Source organism: Rhea pennata, chromosome 20 (genome assembly GCF_028389875.1).
Source record: "Rhea pennata isolate bPtePen1 chromosome 20, bPtePen1.pri, whole genome shotgun sequence".
Lineage (NCBI taxonomy): Eukaryota > Metazoa > Chordata > Aves > Rheiformes > Rheidae > Rhea > Rhea pennata.
The window spans coordinates 9,266,273-9,286,885 of NC_084682.1; the positions used below are offsets into that span (position 1 = coordinate 9,266,273).

At 47.5% G+C, this 20,613-nt stretch overlaps 1 protein-coding gene across 1 annotated transcript in view; it reads left to right on the forward strand.

Annotated features, from left to right (window-relative positions):
- CLIP2 (CAP-Gly domain containing linker protein 2) overlaps positions 1–20,261 on the forward strand; it is an 83,086-nt gene extending 62,825 nt beyond the window's left edge. The window contains exons 9-16 of the mRNA XM_062592542.1: positions 3,239–4,183; positions 7,924–7,981; positions 9,617–9,700; positions 10,188–10,344; positions 10,801–10,960; positions 11,753–11,938; positions 15,510–15,572; positions 16,416–20,261. Of these exons, the coding sequence (XP_062448526.1) occupies positions 3,239–4,183; positions 7,924–7,981; positions 9,617–9,700; positions 10,188–10,344; positions 10,801–10,960; positions 11,753–11,938; positions 15,510–15,572; positions 16,416–16,427 (1,665 nt within the window). The 3' untranslated portion in view covers positions 16,428–20,261. The remainder of the gene's footprint in view (positions 1–3,238; positions 4,184–7,923; positions 7,982–9,616; positions 9,701–10,187; positions 10,345–10,800; positions 10,961–11,752; positions 11,939–15,509; positions 15,573–16,415) is intronic.
- Positions 20,262–20,613: the final 352 nt, after the last annotated feature.

Genomic DNA, 20,613 nt, shown 5'->3' on the forward strand with positions numbered 1-20,613 from the left:
ATAAAACCAGGCATGGACTTCAACTGAAGTTGCAGACCTTTAAGCTGTGGAGAATGTGGAAGAAACCACTTAGCACAAAATTAAACTTTTTCTCATTTTTTTGCATTATATTGTGCTCAACTAGCTTTTAAACTTCAGTGATATTTGGAATAGTTGATAATGTTTGATGGGTTCTTGAGACCCCATTCTTTTTTTCCCTCCCCTGAGGTCAGATAGACCACAAAATATGGAGTAGTTTCAATATATATGGTGGTTAAGTTCTTTACCATCTATGAATGAAAATTATATATAAATAAAATATATTTAAAAAGATGTCTTTAAAGCTATAAGAGAAAACATGGATTTCTTGCAAACTTCAGTTTCCAATATTTGTAGACAAGTAACCAAAGCTTGCTCTGCTGTATGAAAGCACAAAAATCTTGAAAATCAATTCTGATTTGTAAAGGGGAAAATAGGTAAATGGAAAATGAAGGACAGAAAATGAAGGGGAAAAAAAAAACCAGTTCCGATCCTCTCATTTGTTTTGATATATCCAGTTTGATTCAAAGGAAGATGTTTCTGGAAGCTAAAAAGATGGAAGGATAGGGTATGCATGTTTTTTTTTTTTTTTTTTTTTTTTTTTTTTTTTTTTCTTCCTATCTCTCTCTCCTCCTCTTTTCTTTATGGAAAACTTTACATGATACTACAGGAGTTGTTGCGGAGCTACATGGTAGTTCTGCTCTAAAAGCAAAGGGCCCTGAAACAACGCTGGGTTTGGGCAGGGTACCTAATCCTCTGGTGCTTAGTTTGCTCCCCTGTTAAACAGGAGACGTTCTGTCGTCTTTCGTACCAGACTGTTGAGAGTCTGTGTGAAAACTGCTTTGAGCTTCATGGCAGTCCTGTTCAGACCTAAAGCCTTGATCTATGTGACGGTTTGGTATCTCAATTTCTTTCATTTGCTTTCAGTGTGGCGCGTTTTTTGGTTTTAGCAGCACGCTGGGTGCAGCAGAACCTGCTTTTCTTCGCCAAGGGCAGGGCTCGAGCCAACTCCAGAGCGAAAAGAGAGTGGGAATTTTGGCTCTTTTCAGCCCACTCTGTGGTCCTTCTTGAGGAGGGATGTGAAGAACCACTGCAAGGTCTTTGCAACTCTTACGTGGTGCAAGGGTCTCGTGTTGGTGGTCTGCAGCTTGGGCGGGGGAGGGTTTGTTTTTAGGGAGTATCTTTGCTTTAGGCTTGATGGTGGAAAACACTAAAGCAACTGTGTTCTGCAGAGGGCTGCTTTCCCAGCTCACGGATGCCGCTCTCTTGGGAACAGCTGCTCTGAGTACCGTGGAAGATCCCGTAGCGATCGTTTTCTGTTTGGATGGATTTTTTTTCCTGCTTGTTTGGATCTTTCTAGTCTCCTCCTGTTGTGAACTGCTTTTCCTTGTCTTGTACGCTGAAGATGATGTTGCAGCCTTCTCTCTCTCTCTCTCTCCTTCTCTCTCTCCTTCTCTCCCTCTTTCCCCCTCCCTCCATCTCCACTGTTGTTCTTTTTTCCCGGTGCGTGACCAGACTCAGACGCAGTTGGAGCATGCCCGAATACGGGAGCTCGAGCAGAGCTTGCTGTTCGAGAAGGCACAGGCTGAGAAACTCCTCAAAGAATTAGAGGACACCAGGGTAATCCAAACCCCACTTACCCTGCCTGCAGAACAGCCTGCTTGCCCCCTGCGTTGATGCTCATGACACCTCGCTTTGAGTTTCTTTTTTCTTTTGGTTTGTGGTGTTGATTGGGTTTGGCTTGAATTTAGGCTTCCCTGATTTTTGTTTGGTTTTTATTTGCTCTCCCCTCTGGAAGCAGTAGTACTACATAATTTCTGCCTTTGCTTCTTGCGTGGGGACTTGTTTCTCAGATTGAGTTTGCTTCTCTGCCCCATGCCACCATTTGACATGTGAGCCCTTCACAACTCATCATTCAGTTAATACGCCTGAACGATACCTGCACCCTGCACAACTCATCCAGCCCGCGGCTGTGAAAGGAAATAACCCTGCAATTGCCATTCCCGTGGCCCCCCTTCACCTGGGGGAGCCGCGAACGGAAAAATGACAGTGGTGAGTCCGGGCAAAACAGCTCCGGTCCTCGGGCATGGCTGCGTGCTGAGCCTAGACGACCAGCGCGCCCCATCCGAAACTGGCCAGGAGTGGGAAAGGCTTTTTCATGTGGGTGGTGTGTGGTGTGGGAAGTGGTTAACTTGTTAAAGTGAGCCAGCTTCTCATCAGTGGATCGTTACTGTTGTGGAAAACGTGAACTTTCCAAAAGGGCTGGATATTCTGACCCCGTCCCCCCTTTTCCCCCCATCTAAAATAAAAATAATAATAATAATAAAAAAAAATACTTGGCCTCCAGGGCTGATGAGTAGCGGGGGAATGTCGATTGAAATGAAGTGGAATTGATCCTTTGTGGTCTTCAGACTGGAAAATCTGCTTGGTTTCTATTTCTTCTGCCTTTTTCTAATACTTCAGTCAAATCTTTGATTCTAAATCCGTAGCCTCAGCCACCCCGAACTCGCCAAGACTGGCAGGTAGTTCAGCCCTGTTAGATTACATCCAGATTGTAAGAAGCTGCTCCGTAGCCCAATGCTCAGTGTTAACCATGGCCAAATTTATTGTTGTGCATCCTCTAGCCTACTGCGTTACTTTTACTTTGCTAATAAACTCTTAACGAGCACTCGTGTAAAATCCTGTTTCCTTTTTACACCAGGGTAAACAAACCGTAATGCAGAAAAGGTGTCCGTAGGCTGAGGATTGCTGAGCAATAAAGGAAACGTGATATGCTTGATGCTGATTTCAATGCTTGTGATGCTCCTGCATGTGCGGCCACGTTTCCTCTGTGCATCATCTGGCAAGATGCCTAGTCTGGAAATATAATGGTCTTTGAGGACATTATTTTTAATAAAATGCTGTTGTTCCACTCTAGGTAAAATTTCAGGGGTTGTTTCAAAGATGTTTGTTTCCCCTGCTGACAATGAGGGGTTCATGTTAGCAAAATAAATTGCAATTGGCACAAAAAATGTAGCTGTTGAGTTTAATCATTACCCTGGTGAAAAACTGTAGTCAGACGAGAGGGTATTGGGGTTTATTTCCCTTTTTATTTAAATTTGACTAATGTGCTTTGGTTATATATATCCACTGGAGCATGTTTACTAAGAGAAAGGACGCAGCAGTGAGAAGCGGGGACTGATTTTTTTTTTGTTTGTTTTTGTCTTCTGTCGTGTTGCAGTTAACCACAGTAGCAGAGAAGTCTAGAATCCTGCAGCTGGAGGAGGAACTGAGCCTCAGGCGCAGTGAGGTGGATGAGCTCCGGCAGTGCCTGAGAAGCTCTCACCAAGCAGAGACCCCTGAGCATAACCTTGGCTTGCAGTCAGAGGCCCTTCGTCTACGAGATCAACTGCTGTCTGCCAACAAGGAGCATCAGAAGGAGAGCAGCCAGCTGAAGGAGAAGTACGAGAAGACATTGAAGAAATACCAGCAGGAGATGGAGAAGCTAAAAGCCACCAATGAGAAATATTCACAGGAAATAGTTGACCTCAAGCATAAGGTTCAGCAGGCCACTAATGAGAACATGGGGCTCATGGATAACTGGAAGTCCAAGCTGGACACGCTAGCTTCTGACCACCAGAAGTCTTTGGAGGACCTCAAAGCCACATTGAACACAGGACCTGACACCCAGCACAAAGAGATTGTGGAACTAAAAGCAGTAGTGGAGAGTATAAAGATGGAGCACCAGCTTGAGATGGAGAACCTGAAAGCGAAGCATGACATTGAGATGGCCGTTCACGTAAAGGAGAAAGAGAGCCTGAAACTGAAGCTGCAGGAGGCTGTGGATGAATTGGAAAAAAGTAACAGCAACTGGAAAATGCAACTGGAAACCAAAAGCAGTCAACACCTTCTGGAACTCCAGGATGTGAAGGACAAGTGTCGAGATGCTGAGCTGAGGATGCATGAACTGGAGAAACTTCATAGTGAATATAAAGATCAAACACAAGCAATAGCTTTCTTGAAAGAGCAGATTTCTTTGGCTGAGAAGAAAATGTTGGACTATGAAACACTACAGAAAACAGAAGCCCAGAGCAAACAGGAGATCCACAGATTACAGGAAAAAGTGCTTGTCTTAGAGAACAAACTACAGTCCATGGAGGCCCTGCATCCTTCTCAGCATGCAAATGTATGACTTTTGGGTCATTTTGCTTATTTATGTTGTCACTGTTAGTAACTCTTCCCAGGAGTAGCTGCTGTCTTACGTAATTTACAGAGGCTTCTATGCCTCAAAGTATCTTGGGTTTTTTTTTGCCTTCCATTTACAGTGTTTGATTTATTTTATTTTATTTTATTTTGCACTGCACCTCCGTGCTGAGGGTGTGTTCCTGTTCTTCTAAACCAATACAGTGGCACAATTAGAAGAAAACAGAGGCAAGAGAAGCAACTGAGCCATGTTTGGGTTTGGAGCCACATTACTGCTTTGGCAGCAGAACAGGGCCATTGGAGTGATTTGGCAGGGACGGGCTTTCAGCCTGAGCAAGCAGCATTTTTAGCTTCCAAAAAAAAAAAAAAAAAAGAAAGAAGTTTCAGCAGTACAGATGATGTCCTCCAAAGAGCTGCTGCAGCCCTAGTGTGTTGCCAAGCCCTTGGGGTAGGTGAGGCAGAGGAAGAGGAGGAAGAAGCATTGCCCATGCTGAGAGATGACGTGTGGCTTGCTTGGCACGTGGAGCATGATTCAAGAGTGTCAGTTAGGGGTTGAGCTGATCAGCTGGGTGGGCAGGTGTGTGACAGCCGTGCAGCGGGAACAGGTACAGGAGACGTGGGAAGCCCTGCCTTTGGAGACTGTAGTGGAAAAGCTGCCAGCAAGGGGCAGGATGGCACCAGGCCTGAGAAACAAGAGTTGAGTGCAAGTCCTGAGCCTCCTGGGGAAGACTAGAGTAAAATTATTAGTATCACGAAGAGGTCAGATTTTTTTGTGTGTGTGGCCTCTGTGTCTTTTTACTTCTTTTCCTTGACTCTTTTTGACTTCTTGTCACAGGATGCCAGCCTGCCTTCGTGGAATGGCACAGGGACACGTTTGTTCATGACTGGCCCACATCCCTGAGTGGGGGGGTGGGGAGGAGATTGGATGCCTCTGTGTTTGTATTTTGTGCACACACACGCACACACACACACACACAAAAAAAAGAGCTAAAAACTAACTTAGAGTTTGAGGCACCTCTTGTTCCCATGGGGGTGTAGAAAATGAGAGTAAGTCCTGAAATGTGCATGTCTTAAGAATATTTGTTAGAAATCTAACCGTAGGGATATCATTCCTGCTCTAGTCTGTGAGGTGCCAATCAAGCAAATACAAGGCCCATGTTTAATTTGCCACCACGAACCGCCCCATTAGAATCAGTTGCACCGCTAGGCAGCGAAGTCAAGACTATGAATTACTGTTGGCCAAGTCGGGGCTTCGTGCCTGCAAAAAGGCATGCTCTGTTGGGCAGGAGAGGCAAAAGCATGAGGGGGAATCTGCTGCATTAACGATGTTTCAAGGATTGCTCAGCATGTTTCAGCTAGTAAAGACTGCTATGAACAGTAAGTACATGGATGCAAAGGCAGGACGTGAGCAGTGATACTGAGAGGTGGAACTGGGGCCCTGGGAAAGGTGGGTCACATTAGCATAAAACAACTAAGATTCAAAAAGTGAATGCAAAGGAAGAAAGTGGAGGCTTATTTCAGGACCCTTTTAAAACAAGTGAGAAGGCTCTTGGATTTTCTTGGGAGTCGACTAGAACTAATGAGTCTTGAAGTAATTTAACTGCATGTAGATTCAAATCAAGAAAATGCAGGAAGAAATGCATGGGTGAAAGCCTTTGAGTATCACAGAGTAAATTTTATTTAAATGTCTTAACTAATTTGTTGCAACTGCAGTATTAACTACTTTTAAACTAACAAATATCTTGTGACCAATATTCCTTCTTTCCTAGGTCTTCAAATGAGAACCATAAGCGTGCTGGCAAGGAGCAGTTTTCCGTACTGAAAGCGCATGAGGCAGTGAGTTGCCTCTTTGTGTACGCTCCTGCCTCTGTTCAAGTTAGGCTGCAAGATATATAAATATTTGCTATCTGAACTCTTGGGGACTGACCTTTGGTGCTTTCAGTAGTGGTAGTCACAGTAACAGATTGATGTCAGGTGTGTGCTGAGGTCCCACTGAAGGCACTTGGATGTGAACATGCTCTAAGTGCTGAACGGGCGCCTCTGCTCTGGAAAGCTCCGTTTCTCATCACTGCTGTCATCTGTCAGGAGTCCAAGGCTGGCAGTTGCATGCGACCAAAATTGGTCATGTACCAAAATTTCTTGCCTATTGCTGATCTGGATCTGCATTGAGATTAATTCTGGGAACTAAGGAATGGGCTCTTACGCAATTGGGTATACCTGAACGTTGTTCAGAGAAGACGCTTCCTTGTCCAGGGAGAAATTTGGAGCAGAGGTGTAACATCTCCTGGGGTGGGGCAGACCTCCCTTGGTTCAGGAGCTGTGCAGTGTGGTCACAATTCTCTCTAGGCTGTTTGAGATTCCCCTGAGACATCATCTGCGCTGGCATTAGAGAGGTGCAGCGTAGGATTTCGGGGCGGGAGGAAAGGGAAGAGATGAGAAGGGATGCAAATGGTAGGGATTCCAACTGGGTGATGACTAGTGCTTCTGGTGGTTGTCTGAACAGTAGGTACGAATACAACAAGACTGACACCAATGCCGCTGGGAGCACAGACTGCCTGAGAGCACCTGCACGTTGTCATACTGCTGTTGTGGTGCTTGTACCCCGTGGAGGCTGAGCTTGCTTTGGTGTGATGCCATTTGTCTCCCTTTCTCATGGGGTTGTCACTTAAAAGCAGGAAAGTAGTTGCTCCTCATGCCTTTTCTGAGGCTTCCAGCAACACTTATTGTGCTGAATGCCTGCGGTATTTTTACTGGTGTCATTAATGTTTTGAGGGTAACCTTGTCCTGTTAGCAGTCTCACGGCAATAAGCCTGTGTGTGTTCACAGGCCTCTGCAGACGGGGGGACCTCTGGGTAGCTCTGCATTACTCCAAGGTGTAATGGAGCTGCTGCCTGAATACAAAGCGTTTGTGTGAGATGAAAAGATTATTTTCTAAATTTAAACTTTACTGAGGCTAGAGTCAAGCTAAAGACGTCCTTGAGTACTCTTCTGAATGGGGACCTTGCAACGCCGGTGACAGCACGCGCAGAGCACGTGTTCGTGGAGGGGTGCCTGATCAAGGGTCTAATACACCTTGTTGCTGGCGGAGTTGAACTGTGCTGCCAAGGTGCAAGCGCTGTGGTCTCTGGCTTTATATATTTCACTGCTGCCTGGACAAAATAGGGTGAGGAGAAGGCAGGATCCTCTCTCAGGACCAACATTTTCTTAAACATCTTTATAACTCTAGGTACAGTTAGGTCTTTTGGAAGTTGAAGAACTGTCTGATAGGTCCCAAGCTGAATGCTGCAGAGCCATTTGCATGCTTTCTGTGCTGAAGATGTGTCCCGATCAACTAGGGGAGAGCGGCGTAAACCGGAGCAGCTCTTCTGTCGCTGTGTGCACGCTCGGGGTGTTTGAAAGCTGAACCCAGGGCTAGCGCGGAGGGTCTGGCCTCTTCCCCCCCGCGACGGGGCGTCACTGCTGTGCTCCGCTGGCTGTTGGGAGAGGCACTCGGATAACCCCAGTTTGCCTTGAGTAATAGTTAACTGCAGAAGTGATTCCTCAAAAGCCTTTGTTTCCCTCCAAGGTGGATGTTCCTTTGACTCTCAAAATACTGAAACATCGTAGGTTGGGTGCTGGCTACCACCTGCCACTTTGGACAAGGCTTCAGTCCGTGGTTGCCGACTTGGTTTTGAACCTTTGAGTAAAGGACTGTTACATGTTTGATATCTTGATTTATTTCAGATGATTGAAACTAATAATATTTCAGAAGAAAAGATAAAGATGAAGCAGAGTATGGAAGGTATGAATTTATTGTCTTTTTTTTGGGGGGGTGGGGGGAGGTTGGGGAACAGCCTGTTACAGTGACTTTTGTGCCTTCCCTGCCTCTGCCTCTCTGCCCTTGCAGGGACAGCCCTGTGGAAAGGGGCTTGGGAAATCAATTTCATCTCTTGATTTTGCTAGACGGCATTTGCAGTCTGCCTTTTTCTCCCCTCTAAGCTAGCTGAGCCAATGCAGGGGAGGGTGCTTTTATTCTGCTGTTGCACCCTTACCACACAGATGGTATGGGGTGGAGACAGAGCTGGGGAAATGGGCCCACTTCCATCCCACAGCAGGTAAAATCCAGTCCACTGAGTGTAATTTCTTTCTAGGCGAGTGCTACTAATGGAAGATATTAATATGATTGGCTAAAATAATGAGGGTTACTTTTTTTTATTGAACTTACTATAAATCAAATCTATCCCTGCAATGAAGCACTGAACGTATGCACTTTGGAAAATTTGTATCAAGTGGCTTTGTAACTGGATTGCAGTCAGCCCCCCTCGTAAAGAAGGAAAGCTGTGCCCTAATCTGAGCGGCAGAGCAGAGCGCTGAGCGGCCCGGGCAGTCTCCGCTGGCAATGGCCTCCTACCCCTTCGCTGCGCGTTGCGTATGATTTCTGGTTTCTCTGAAGGGTTCAGGGCTGTTTCAAGCCATGTAAGGTGCTTTCAGATCCCTTCTTTCCCTGTGCTCGTTTCTGGGAGGCTATATTATATTTCCTCGTTCTTTCTTAGCTTTGTTTTCGTAGCAAAAAAAAAAAAAAAAAAAAGGCCTTTCCTGTGTAGCTCACAAAGCACTAAGCTTGTCCCTTTTATTTTTGAACAGCATGTGGATTGCAATGACACAGTTTTTTTTTTTCTTCCAGTCATTTATTCACCTCTGAGGAGCCTGTTCCCTTGCATAGCCCTTTTAAAAGTCCTACTGAGGATATAGCAGTCTTAATGGAGGTTTCCAGGGCTTAAATTTCACTTAATGTAGACTCTGGTTAGCTGAGTGTTACTCCAGCTGCTTCTGGGTTCAGGCAAAGCTGCTTTGCCCTATTTCAGTCCGTCTCGTTGCTGTCTTTGCAGGTACAGGGTGACGCATGTCATACCAAATTATATGCTGATTGACAGTGATTCCTGAGTAATGAGGCAGAATGCGAGAACTAGGTCCCGTTTCCTCTTCCATTACCTACCAGCAGTTGCTGCTCTTAAAGTGGCCACTCAGTCCACGTGCGTGTAGTTTCCACCCTGAATAAAGCATGGACAGGATGTGCTGCAGACAGCCAGCACGAGCCTGGGCATAGAAGCATCATGCTTCGAGTCGAGGGCTCAGTTTGAGCGTGGAAGCATCTTTTAAAATTCTCTCCTTTCCTCTCATTTCCTCTGTAGTAAATAACACAAGGAAATGTGCTGAGAGCTCCTTTCTGTGTTTTCTTATTAACATCTCATTCTTGGAGACTTTTTTTTTTTCCCCCTTGCAGTTGCTGCCTTATCTCTCTGATACGGCCATATACCTTGCCCCCTGATGCCTGGATGATGGGCTGCTTTGCCCTACAGCCGATACCTTCCTGACTTGCACGAGGCATTTTCCAAGCTTCTAATCCTGGCTTTTCCTTCTTTTCATTCTCCTAAAGATCTTCAAGACAAGCTGAGTAAAAGAGACAAAGAAGTGTCGTCACTGGTCTCCCAGACTGAAGCTCTAAGGGCCCAAGTAAGTGGTAAGTTCCCCTAATCCGGCGCTGGTGGGAACTAGGTATAGTGCTTGTCCTTTGTACCTCTCTGTTGCACAAGGTGCATAAACGACCCAGTAACGTGCCTGCGTAAAGCATGACATTGCCTGTCTGTACGTAGACGGTGTTGGTAAACATGGATTTAGGCGTTCCAATCGCTTTTTTTTTTCCGGGAGGTCAAAACTACTGCAGTAAATGCTGTTGGTATCCTGTGAGGAGGGATCTGGACACACTGAATGTTAGAAGACAAAAGTAATAGAGAAATAAATAAATGCTGGGTCTGAGGTTTCTGAGATCTCCCTTAAATAGGGCCAGATCCAAAGTGTTGCTAGCGTTTGTGGCTGCTGTGCGCAGCTGTGCAGACCTAACCAGGCAAGTGCAGTTAGGACTAGGGAAGGAAGAAAGCAAGACTGGAGGGCGAGTCAAGGACTAAGACCTTTCTTTCCCCTCTCCTCGTATCCTTTGCTTCTCTCAGCTTTGGAAAATAAATGCAAAAGTGCAGAGAAGAAGGCAGATATGGTGTTAAAGGAAAAGAAGAGGCTGGAGGGTGACCTGGAAGCCTTGACCAGGAAAACACACGATGCCTCAGGGCAGCTGGTGCTGATCAGCCAGGAGCTGCTCAAGAAGGAGAGGTCAGTCTGTGTGTTTGAGTAATAAACTTCTTGCTAGAAGAAAACTATGGGCTAAATTGTTGAAAGCCAGTCCGCAGCACTTGTGGTGTTTAAAGATATTTGTGTGGACACTCAGTTCGAATTGGGCTATGGATTACAGAAGACACTGCCCTTTCACTGCTTAACAGGACCTTCAAGGCACAACTTGGTGCCCACGTGGTAGGGGAAAGAAGTTATCAACAAGCCATCCAAGCTGGCTGCTGTGCTCTCTGAACTGTGTCCTGTGCAGGCACTGGCACAGTGGGGAGGAAAGGGGGGGTTGGATCCCCCAGAGCAGTGGAAGTTGGGCCAGGTTTGCTGATGGGTCTTTCTCTGGGTTGTCTCCAGCCGAGGTGGGAGGGTGCGTGGTCAGACGCTGTAATGCCAGTGCTGTACAGCCCCTGCAAACACCTTTGCTCCTCTGTGCTGCTTCTCAAGGAGCCTGAATGAGCTGAGAGCGTTGTTGCTGGAGGCAAACCGGCACTCTCCAGGGCCGGAGCGGGACCTGAGCCGGGAGGTGCACAAAGCTGAGTGGCGCATGAAGGAGCAGAAGCTCAAAGATGACATCAAAGGGCTGCGGGAGAAACTGGTTGTGCTGGTGAGCAAATCTTCCTGGCTGTGGGCTTGGGAGGGCTCTGTGTTACTCCAGAGGTAGGTGGAATGAGCCAAGAAGGGGGTTCACGGTGTTTGGGAGAAGAAGTAGCAGTTGCCTCAGCCATGCTGGCTTTGGATTTCCCCGAGGCCCCTGAAAATGAGGGTGCTTGAAATTTTCAGTCACTGCTGAAAATGATGGCAAAGATCAGGGACTGGCTACATGTCTCCAGCCACATAGGGACCATGGAAACTATCATCTTGAGAAGCATCAAGGCACAAGCACGTAACTGTCCTGTGCCTGTAGCCCTTGAGTTAAGTCTTGATGCTTTTTTTACTATCTTAGGGGAACTTCCTTGACTGTGCTTGTGGCCTAGGTTACCGTGCACCTCATTAAGAGCAAAATATCCATCTCTTTCTCCCGTGTTTTTCTGTTCCTGTGGGATTTAGATCCATGGCTAAATAGGGCTAAAATTTTTGGAAGAAACTGAAGGTCTGCCACTTACCCCACGTTGCTTATTCCTAGATCAGAGAATGAGCAAACAGTGTCCTGTAATTCCTTTGTACTTCAGTGTCCTCCAGTGGTTGAAATGTGAATAATTTGAACACAGCTTGGAACAGATTGGAGCTGCTGTTTGTTGCCTTTGATATCTGTGTCTTTACAGAGGTGTGCTCTGATCCCATCTATTGTTGAAATCAATATAAAGTTACATTAGTTACTGTGGGTTTGTAACCCCCTTAGTTTCTGCAGTTATAATTTTTGAATCTAACACGCCTGTTTTCACTTTGCTGCATAAAGGACAAGGAAAAATCGGTAACGGATCAGAGACGATACTCCCTGATCGACCCCTCGTCAGAGTCGGAAGTGATCCGGCTGCAGCACCGGCTCGTCAGCACAGAGGATGTCCTGCGCAACGCACTGGAGCAGGGCCATCAGATGGAGAAGCTCATGGAGGCCATGAGGCTTTCCTCGGAGAAAACACAGGTAGAGCATCTGCTGTTTCCCATGTTGCTCAGCCCTCAGCAGTCTCCTGTCGTGAGCGATCTCCTGGGATCTTGCCCTGTGCTGTAGGAGGTGATGTGGTCAGCTGGATCCTTTTACCTTCACTGGAAACAGCCTTGCAAGGCTTCGTTCTTTCAGGTGTAGCTTAACACTGACAAGACTTGTCACTTGGTCGTTAGGGATCCATTCGCAGTCTGCAAGGACAGTTACTAAACGTGATGTTTTGGGAAAGTTGCTGTGTGAGTAACTGTTCTTTATGCATATGATGTGGTGTACGCATCTTTACACTACAAGCGCAGAGTTCCTGAAGGCGTTTTCAGGAGAACTTAAGTTCACCCAGAAAGGGCTATGTTTCCTTGCCCTGAGAAGGAATGTAAGCATGTAAGTACAGACCACCTTTATCTCTTTAAAGAGAGAAAAATAATGGCCTGATGTCATCTTCAGGAAGTGCTGTAACTGTTTTCAAACAGACTTCTGAAGAGACAGATAAGACTTTCGTGATAGATTTCAAAACATAATAAAAGCAATGACATTAACCAATTGATAATGTCCTTTAAAATCACTTTAATGTATGAAAGTTAAGGGTTTGTCATCTCTGTTCTTTGCTGAGAATTATTTTCTTGCAGTCCTTAAGTGCAAACTCTGGAGGTGGCTCTGGGGAAAGGCTTTTCATTTTTTTTAGTAGCTCCTGAAGGTGTATGTCTGCCTGATGTAGGTTTGCTGCTGGACCTTGAGTGCTCCTATTCCAATTGCTGTCTTCCCTTCCCAACTTTTTCCAGTTTCCCCTTTTTCCCTCCAAGGAAAGCAAAGCAGCTCCTAGTATTTTGCTAGGAAGGTTATGTCCTTCCTTGTAAAAGTGGAGCCTTGATGTCAATAAGCTTGATGTCTCTTGGCATGTTTGGCCTTTTCTGTCTCTTACCTGTGGCGTGACCTGCCTCTTATGCCAAGTTTTTTTTTTTCTCTCTATTTTTTTTTCTGTATTTTCTCTTGAGTCTGCAATCAGGTCATGGCTTTCAGAGGCAAGATGCTCCAGTACTCATCTGATACTTATTTAAATTCATATCTGAAAAATGTTGTTCTCTTGCAGTTCACATTCAGATAGACACTATAGGATTGTACAGAAAACACTAGATGCAGATGAACAGAGAGTTTGTTTACCCTGATACTGGTGTAGTTATGGTGTGGAGATGATGTAGTTTATCATGTCTTCTCTTCCTCCCATGACACTGTCTTCTGCAGAGTGTGTAGGTGCTCCAAAATGCAGAGTGTATCACCATAGCTTGGCAGGAAGCAGTCAGGAGGAGGTAAAAATCACAGCCCTGAAAGCTGTCTTGGCTCAGCCAAGGGCCTGTGTGTTGCAGACAGTCTCTGTATCCTGCCATGCAGTGGCAGCAGCTACCTGCCGACAGCGGAGCTGTGGTCATGGCGACAGTTTGTGGCAGTCTAAAGTGTGCTGTAATCCTGTCAGTATCTCCGAAGTGTCTTTAGTTTTTGCTGTAATTGCCACATGTCATATGAAAGTGCATCACGATGACTCTAATCTGTTGTAACCTTTGGGAGGGATGGGGAAAGTTTTTATCTCTTTGTTTTAATGCTAAACCCTTGAGAGCTTGGAAATCTTTCCTTTCACGTTCCCTCTAGTGGTGACACCTGTGATTATTTCTTCCCTTACTGTAGAAAACAATTTATCTTTTAAAGAAAAAAAAGTTGGAAGGGACCTTATGATGTCAACTAATCTATCCTAGGTTATTTGGACACTTCCATGCCTTAGAAATCCTAGAGGTGCGACAAGATAGTATTATGCCTTCAATACAGAGGTACAAAGCGACAGGTAGAAGATTATTAAGAGAAGTCAGGCTTCTAATTTCAGCTGATGTCAAACTTGAAGTTCCTGAGTTACAAGGGAGGATCAAAACTCTCTAGTTTGTGTGGTATCTGTTCATCCTTTCCCTTAGAAGAGTTGTTGTTAACCAGGGGCTGAGCCTGAGGACATCGCTGCCCTAAAGGAATCCTGACGTGGTAGTTTGGGAACTGGTGACTCTTCTCTAGAAGGCATGTTTCAGTGCTATAACCCATCCTTCACTGCCTTCTCACCGCTCGTCTCCTCTCTCACAGCGGTGGCTGTCACCCAGGGATCTGGCTTGGCACTGTTCTCCCTTTGTCTGCAAAACCTTCGCTTCGCAGCGCTCTCAAGAAGGAGATCTAATTACTGCAAGCTGCTGCTGCTCTGCCTTTGCAATCTCAGCCAGCCACTACGCTCTGGAGTCCTTGATGTGCATGCCTGGCCTTGCTATTAGATGAGGAGGTGCAGGAGTTAGGGGCACCATATGTCTCTGTCTCCTTGTTGGGTAATTGCTGCTTTGTTGTTCCTGTGTCTGCAGCTGCGAAGTATTCGTCCCATAATAAAGGAAGAGGAGGGATCTGTGTGATGTGTCTTAGGAGACCCAGATCTTGCAGCCTTGCAGGAAATGACAACAATTTGGCATTCGGGATTTTTCTCAGAGAATTTGCAGCAACTGCTCTGAAATTTTATTTAATTTCAAGCAAATCATAGCACTTCATATTCATTCTCGTGACCATGTACTGAAACCAAAGCTCAAGTCTAATTCTCATCATCTGCTAGCTTCTTCGTGTGCACACAGTGTGCTGCAGCCAAGGAATAATACAGGCCTCCTGCAGGGCAGTGTCAGCTATGATTGTGGGTGTAGTACCCCAGGGCTAAAGCACTACTGTGGTGGTATTCTTGCCCTCCATTCAGGTGGGTTTCACTGCTCGGCAAACAGTTCAGGCTCTCAAAGCAGAGCTCAGTTTGGGGTCAAGGCTTCCCTGGCCCAGACTACAACTCTGTCCTGTAAAGCTGGTTTTGCATTTTCGTGGCCACAGTAAGAACAAAATCTGAGCACCTGGAACCCCTCAGATGATGAGATTGAAACCTTGCAATCTTGACTCTCTAACTTCTAGCTTCCCTATTGGCAGCACTTAACTGGGCCCCGTTAGCTGAAATCTGGCATGCTATGACTTTCTTCCCTTGTTTGTGCTGGTTATACTGTCATTTTGAAGCTGAAGGGCTCCACGTTATCCGTGCCAAAGAAACATTATAAATGTTTGAAGTTCTTTATGTTTTCTAAAGATAGAACAGCAGCCTGTCCCGCCTGCCAGGCTTGTCCCCAGAGAGGAAATGGCGAATGTTATTCGTTGCTGATGTTCATTGTCCCAGGTTTTGCAGTTAACTCTGCCCTTGGCTGCTGCTTTGTTTATTAGGCTTTGAGAAGAAGAGCAAGTCTGTGTCCATAAGGAAATCCAGAGGATATCTTATAGCTGGAAAGGATACAATTGCCCACATGGGAATTGCACCAGGATGCAGAGGTTATGAAACTTCTTGCCAAAAGTGGCGTGGGATTTTGCATTCCACTTTCTTAGCGTGGAGCAGCCACTGTGTGCTGGGCTGCTACGGGAGAAGATAGCAGCCTTGCCAGATCTCAGCACTCGCAGGCAAACACTGGACTCTTTATCTGTGTCCCTCTTCTAATGTGTTGTCTATTTTCTGTTGCAGACTGTTGGAAATTCCGGGTCTGCTAATGGGATTCACCAGCAGGATAAATCCCACAAGCAAGAGGTAAGTTCTGAGCAAAATATTACTTAAAGCCATGACTGCTGTATGTGCCTTCTTGCCTGCTGTGCCAGGGCAGGTCTCGGAGGGAGGCAGCTCTGCTAGCAAAGCTTGACCGTATCATTCCCACAGCAAGAACAAGGGGCTTTGCAGGCAGCGCTTGTTCCCAGGTGCAGTGCAACAGCTTCCCCAGAGCCCCTGTGGCCACAGCCTCTCCTTACCTTTAAAACCACTCAAAGCCATCAGGAAGGCGCTAGTAAGGTGTGTGCTGAGATGTAGCAAGTGCTCGACCTCAGTCTCCTGGGTCAGTGCTTGTATGACTCTTCTCCTAGCAGTACCATCTAGAACCTGCCTGGTCTCAGATCTGTGCCATCCCCTTCATGTGGATGTCATTTGTAGGACATGCTGTCCTGGTCGTCTCTTGTTTTCGTGATGCAGGGCAGGATCTGTGACCCCAGACTTCACTTTCGCATGGGCAGGATGGCCAGCAGTGTGGCTGACTGGGCAGAGCAGAGGGTTGGGACTTAGGGGCCTGGGTTCTCTAGTTGTGGTCTGCTGAGGCCATCCCACTCTGCCTCAGTTTCTCCTTCTGTAAAAACACCTCTGTAAAGTGCTTCCAGGTACTAATTGAGAAGCGTTATGGAAGAGGATCACTGTTACGGATGGTTACAGATTTACTATTTCTGCAGAAAAATAAAGACCACCTGCCTGCTCCCTTTAATCCCTCTGGATGTGTAAGACCAACTGCTGTCCTGCATAACTAACCAGATAATCTCTTAGTGCTGCTGCTTCCTTCTGAGCATCAGAGGCTGCTCTCCGTTTTCCCTAACAAGGTCTCTTTTCTTCCAGGAGAAGCTCTGATAGAGAAGAGGTGAAGAGGATCATTTCACACCAGTATCAGCTCCTGTGCGCAGTCAGGAAAAACGATACCATATCTGGCTTTAGCACCTCCTAAAGACTAGACACAGTATTTTCACTTTAAAGCAGGACAATGTTTATAATGTACTAACTGATGTAATCAGGACAATCCTGGAATCCAGTTTTCCAAGACAGCCATTGTTTTGGGAGGAGCAGAAAGATCTCTCTGGGTTTGGTTTCTTACCTGTATTGATTTTGACTGTGGAATTTGTATTGCTTGATCTGCCCTTTTCCCACCAGCTGACATGGTCTGGATGACAGCAGCTTTGTGTGGTGGCTGAAATGTCAGTGAGTCCTAGTAACCCCACAGGAACGGCAAAGGGATTTGCTTGTGGGGTTAAACTCCAAAGCATGTGCCCAGGGGCTGCACGATTTTCGCAAAGTCTGTCCCTCCCCTTCTACCCACCCCAGTGTCTTGAAGAACTGCAAGAGCAAGTGAAATCTGCTGGCCTTGACTGTTCATGGTGGTATATGTAGGCTATGGAAGACAGGATTGTGGGGAAATGTTCTCCTCTGTGCCTGTGTAGAAGATGTCTCAGTTCTAGAACCTGGAGGCTTCACTTAGTACTTGTATAATAGCATGTTGTGGTATCTAATCTGATTTCAAAGCGATATTTATTTCATTTATCTCCCTCACTGCTGTTTGGGGAGGGATCTGTGGTGGCTGTGAGATCGGAGGGCAGGAGCACCTCACTCGGCTGTGGTTGGCCTTCCTGCCTGCAGAGAAGATTGTGACTGCTGAGCAGATCTGCTGGTGCCCTGGGCTGCGGCCAGGCTGCCCAGCCTGATCTCCCTGTCTCGCGCTCGTAGTTAGGCTCTTTCCGAGTGTCAGGCTCAGCGCAGCCAGCTGGGCCCGGGCTCGGTGGCCTCAGAGCTCCCTGCTGCCCCGAGTCGGGGTAGGACGGATGCCTCCTCCTGCCTGCTCGATTTGACAGCTCGCCTGGGACTGCCTGGCCGTTCCCTGGAGCTGTCCTCGGCCGCTCGGTGTAACGCGCCTCCCCTGCTGTCGGGGGTGGATGAGGCCAACGTGCAGCTGCACCGGCGCGTTCGTGCGCTGGTGGTTTGTCCCTGTGACTGGGGGACGCTGGAGGAAAGGGCCTTGCCTAGGACGGGAGCTCGCCAGCTGTAGCCAGCCAGGCACGGGAGGCTGTCGGTATTTGTTGACTACAAAAATCCTCTGTGCTTGACACAAATACAGGCTTTTGGAGGAAAAGGAGCCCAAGGCTGGGGCCTGCGAGGCTCCAGGTCTATGCAGAGCGGTGCAGGCCCAGGCAGGCACCGCGATCTGCCCGGGGGACCTGTGGTGGGCGAGTGCGCGGTGCGGCGGGTGCTTTTTTTCTCGTGGCCGCTCGGTGGCTGCCAGCTGGCCTTGCAAAGGAAGCACAAGGCTTCTTCGGTCTTGCTTCTTTTTCTGAAGGCTTTACTCTTCCCTCCGTCTTTGCACCATGATTCCCCAGGGACGTTAGGATGGAGTAAGGGGAGAATATACACTTAAAGGCATGAGGCAGCATCCCATGCAAGAGTCCAGTTCACTGTTCAGTACCACAGGGCAGAGCAGTAGCGAAGTTTTACCAAGCTTCCCCTAGTGTCACTCTTCCATCCTTCGGGAGCTGTTAGGGTGGGGCATCTGTAAAAGAGGACAAGGTAGAAGAGGCTGCTCAGAGAGATCCGAGCCAGACCGCAGGCGGATGAGTATCAGCCCGTCAGCTTCATTGCTTCTTGCCCTGATTATTATTATTTTTAATAATGAAGCTGTATTACTTTTTCTTACTGGATTACTAGGATTTTAATTGATTAGCAGCCAGAAACAAGCTTGGAAACCTTGTTTTTCATGGCTTTAATTCTGCTATGAGGAGGATGTTGCTGAATCTTTCTGGACTGTGATAAAATATTGGACCCTGCCCACTTGATACAGGATTGATCCTCTATCGTCCTCCCTCAATTCAAAGAGACGACGAGAGAGGGAGGGAGGTGACTTGAGAGCATAAAGCAGGTCAAGAAACATAGCTTAAGTCTGGCTCGTTGCAGGGAAAAGGGAGTAGGGAAGCTAATTGGCTGGAGATAATTCAGATGGGACCCCATCCTGTCTTGTGGAAGTGTTTAATCAGCTCTTACTAATCACCAGGAAGACTGACACCAATCACTGGCTAGTGCAAGGACTTTCAAGAGATCATAGGAGAGGACTCCAAAAGTCTTTTGGTGAGTGAGGGAGGGAGCCGAATACGCTTGGGAAAACCTGGGAAGCAGCATTCATTGCCACAGCTGGAACCACGAGCATCTCAGCTGGGAGCTGCTGTTCTGAAGCAGCTGGAGACGATGTTCCCCTAAGTGCTGCTGTTGGCCTGAATGGTCCCGGAGATCAGTGCTCCACTGGCTTGAGTGGCCCCAGAGTCGGGATAAGGCTTCTTGCAGTGCTACCTGCCTCCAGTTCCAGGGTTTCCGCAGGGTTTTTCTGTAAGCGTAGGGTTCCCGGGGTACCTGCTCCTCTGCAGGGCTGCCAGGGCCCGTCCTAGGTTGCGAGAGACCAAACAAGGGAGAAATCTGGAAAGGGACAAGGAGATTCCCCAGCCCTGCTATTTATTTGTAAGTTTAATTGCTATTTTTGCCTATATATGGTGATGTATAAAGTACTTCACAGTATTTGATCTAACTGGCTTCATTCTTTGGGGGAGTTTTTTTTTTTTTTTCCTTTTTTTTCCCCCAAGGGCATTAAACACTGATGCACCCGTCTCTTGTCAGCCAGGGACTGGTTCCTGCGTGCCTTTACTCCCCCTTCAGCTTCGGTCTTGCTCTTGTCCAGCTCTCCCGGGAGCCGCGCCGGGGCCCTCGCCACCGTGCCGTGCTGTGCCGCGCCGCGCCAGCTTTGCACCTCGAGCCGAGTCCAGAGCACGGCGCGGGGCTGGGGCGCGATCGGGGCAGGGCACTGCGCGGGGTTTGCGCCGGGCCGCCCGCCCGGTTGGACGCCGCAGCCCGCCCTCCCCGCTCCTCGGGAGGGGAGGCGCTGGCACAGCGGCGCTGGACTTGCTCTTACGTGCTTTACGTCGATGGCTGGTGACGGTTTTCTGCTGAAGGCTGAGAATAAAGTCCCCGTGCTGGGTAACAAACCTTCCTGCTCCGTTTTAGTGATTTATTCTCTTAACCCTCTTGGCTAAAGGGGAGGGCAAAAAAAAATAGTCAGCTTTATCCCCCCTGGAGCAAGGGGCCGGACCGCGCTCATTGAGCCACGGGCGCTAAGTTGCTAGCGAAGGCTTTGCAGCCACCACCTACCCGCGGCCGCCACCGCTTCCTCTGGCTTTCAGCAGAGATGCATGAGGGTTTCATTAAAACAAAACGATGCAAATGACACTGCAGAAGTCTTAAAGATTCCCGTGCTCCGTCGTTCGGCAGCTTTAGCAGTTCAACACTATCTTGTAGGGAATTATTAATACACTAAGATCCTATAGGCCTCATGTAAGCTACCAGAATAAAGATGATACTAGATGTATAAATGGATGATAACCTTTTACCCGTACCGTATGTATTACAATTTTGTAGCTTAGTCATTTTTTGGCTATCAGATTTTGTTAGTATGATAAAAGAAAAAAAACAAAAAAATGGTTTGACTGCTAATGTCTGTTTTGTTACTTGATTCACTTTATTTCTTCCTGTGTACAAAAGCTGTACAAACCTCACTGTGTGTAACTCCTGCAGCTCTGTAACGATGTACCTGCCCCGGCCCCCTGTCCTGGCTTGCTGGTGTGGTGAGCTCGTAACCCGACAATAAACTCTGTGGCTGAAGCTGGGCGCCGCGGTGCTGCTGTCGCGGCCGGTCCCTGGCGTGCGGGAGCCGGGCGGTGGGGGGGGGGGGGGGGGGTGTCTCCGTCATCGCCCCAGGGTGCCCCGCGGGTGCTGCCCATGGATCCCCAGAAGCGTGGCTGGTGGCTAACTGGGCCCCTCTTCGGCGACAAACCAGGCATCGTGCGTTTAAAGCACTTTTTTTAAAAAAATGGCTCTTTATAGATGCTAACGTTCATGCTAATATATTTAATTATAGGCCTAAGTATGGTAGGGAAAAAAAAATGCAGGGAGGGAAGACAGCGATTGCTGTGGGTCTGCAAATCAAGCGTGGCTGGAGGGGGCGAGCGCCGGA